General features: G+C 61.6%; 1 protein-coding gene across 1 annotated transcript in view; it reads left to right on the top strand.

Annotated features, from left to right (window-relative positions):
• Window positions 1-220: 220 nt before the first annotated feature.
• Window positions 221-1138, top strand: part of LOC121660609 (dnaJ homolog subfamily C member 27-like) — a gene marked incomplete at its 5' end in the record, with an annotated part of 1815 nt that continues 897 nt past the window's right edge. Inside the window, one exon of the mRNA XM_042020016.1 lies at window positions 221-465. Coding sequence (XP_041875950.1) covers window positions 221-465 — 245 coding nt within the window. The remainder of the gene's footprint in view (window positions 466-1138) is intronic.

Below are 1138 nucleotides of genomic sequence, written 5' to 3' on the forward strand. Positions count from 1 at the left end.
GGATCCGGGATCACTGGGATCATCCTGGGAAAGGGCTCCGGGATTGTTGGGAATGTCCTAGGAAGGAGCTGGGAGCTGGCTCCGGGATTGTCGGGATCATCCAATGAGAATGGGCTCCGGGCTTATCCAGGGAAGCGCCGGGAGCCGGATCCTCATCGGATCCCTCACAGATCCCGCTCCGGCCATTCCCAAATCCCACCGATAATCCCACCGATAATCCCACCAATCCCGTCTCCTCCCCAATCCGCCGTCCCCGAGGCTTTCCCGCGGCCTCCGGGGGCTCATTCCCGGCCGCAATTCCCAGACTTTCTACTCGGCCATCGTGGATCTGTGTGACAACGGCGGGAAGCGGCCCCCGGGCGCCTCCGGCGTCGGCTTCACGCGGGAGCAGGCGGATGCGATCCGAAGGATCCGGAACAGCAAGGACAGCTGGGACACGCTGGGGGTCAAACCCGGAGCCAGCAGGTGCGGGAAGAGCCGGAATTCCCGCGGGAATGGCCGGGAGCGGGGCGGGAAATGCGGGATGGGGGCTGGCGGCGCTCCCGGAATGCTCCTTGTTATCCCTAGGGAAGAGGTGACGCGGGCGTACCGCCGTTCCTGGTGTCCCACGTTGCCGTTATTCCCGGTTTTTCACTCCCATTCCCGGTTCTTATCCCTAGGGAGGAGGTGACCCGCGCCCACCGCCATTCCCGGTGTCCCACATTCCCGTCATTCCCGGTTTCTATTCCTGGTTTTTATTCCCTAGGGAGGAGGTGACGCGTGCCTACCGCCATTCCCGGTGTCCCACATTCCCGTCATTCCCGGTTTTTCACTCCCATTCCTGGTTCTTATTCCCGTTATTCCCGGTTTTTCTCCGCAGGGAGGAGGTGATGCGCGCCTACCGCCATTCCCGGTGTCCCGTCATTCCCGGTTTTCATTCCCGGTTTTCATTCCCTAGGGAGGAGGTGATGCGGGCGTACCCCCATTCCCGGTTTCCATTCCCGGTTTCCATTCCCGGTTTTGATTCCCGGTTGTTATTCCCGGTTGTTATTCCCTCGGCAGGGAGGAGGTGACGCGGGCGTACCGCCATTCCCGGTTTTGATTCCCGGTTCTTATTCCCGGTTTTTCTCTCGGCAGGGAGGAGGTGACGCGGGCGTAC

This window comes from Corvus kubaryi, unplaced genomic scaffold (assembly GCF_017639235.1).
Source record: "Corvus kubaryi isolate FWS band 111438036 unplaced genomic scaffold, C.kubaryi_AGA036_p1.0 36655, whole genome shotgun sequence".
In the NCBI taxonomy this organism is placed as follows: domain Eukaryota; kingdom Metazoa; phylum Chordata; class Aves; order Passeriformes; family Corvidae; genus Corvus; species Corvus kubaryi.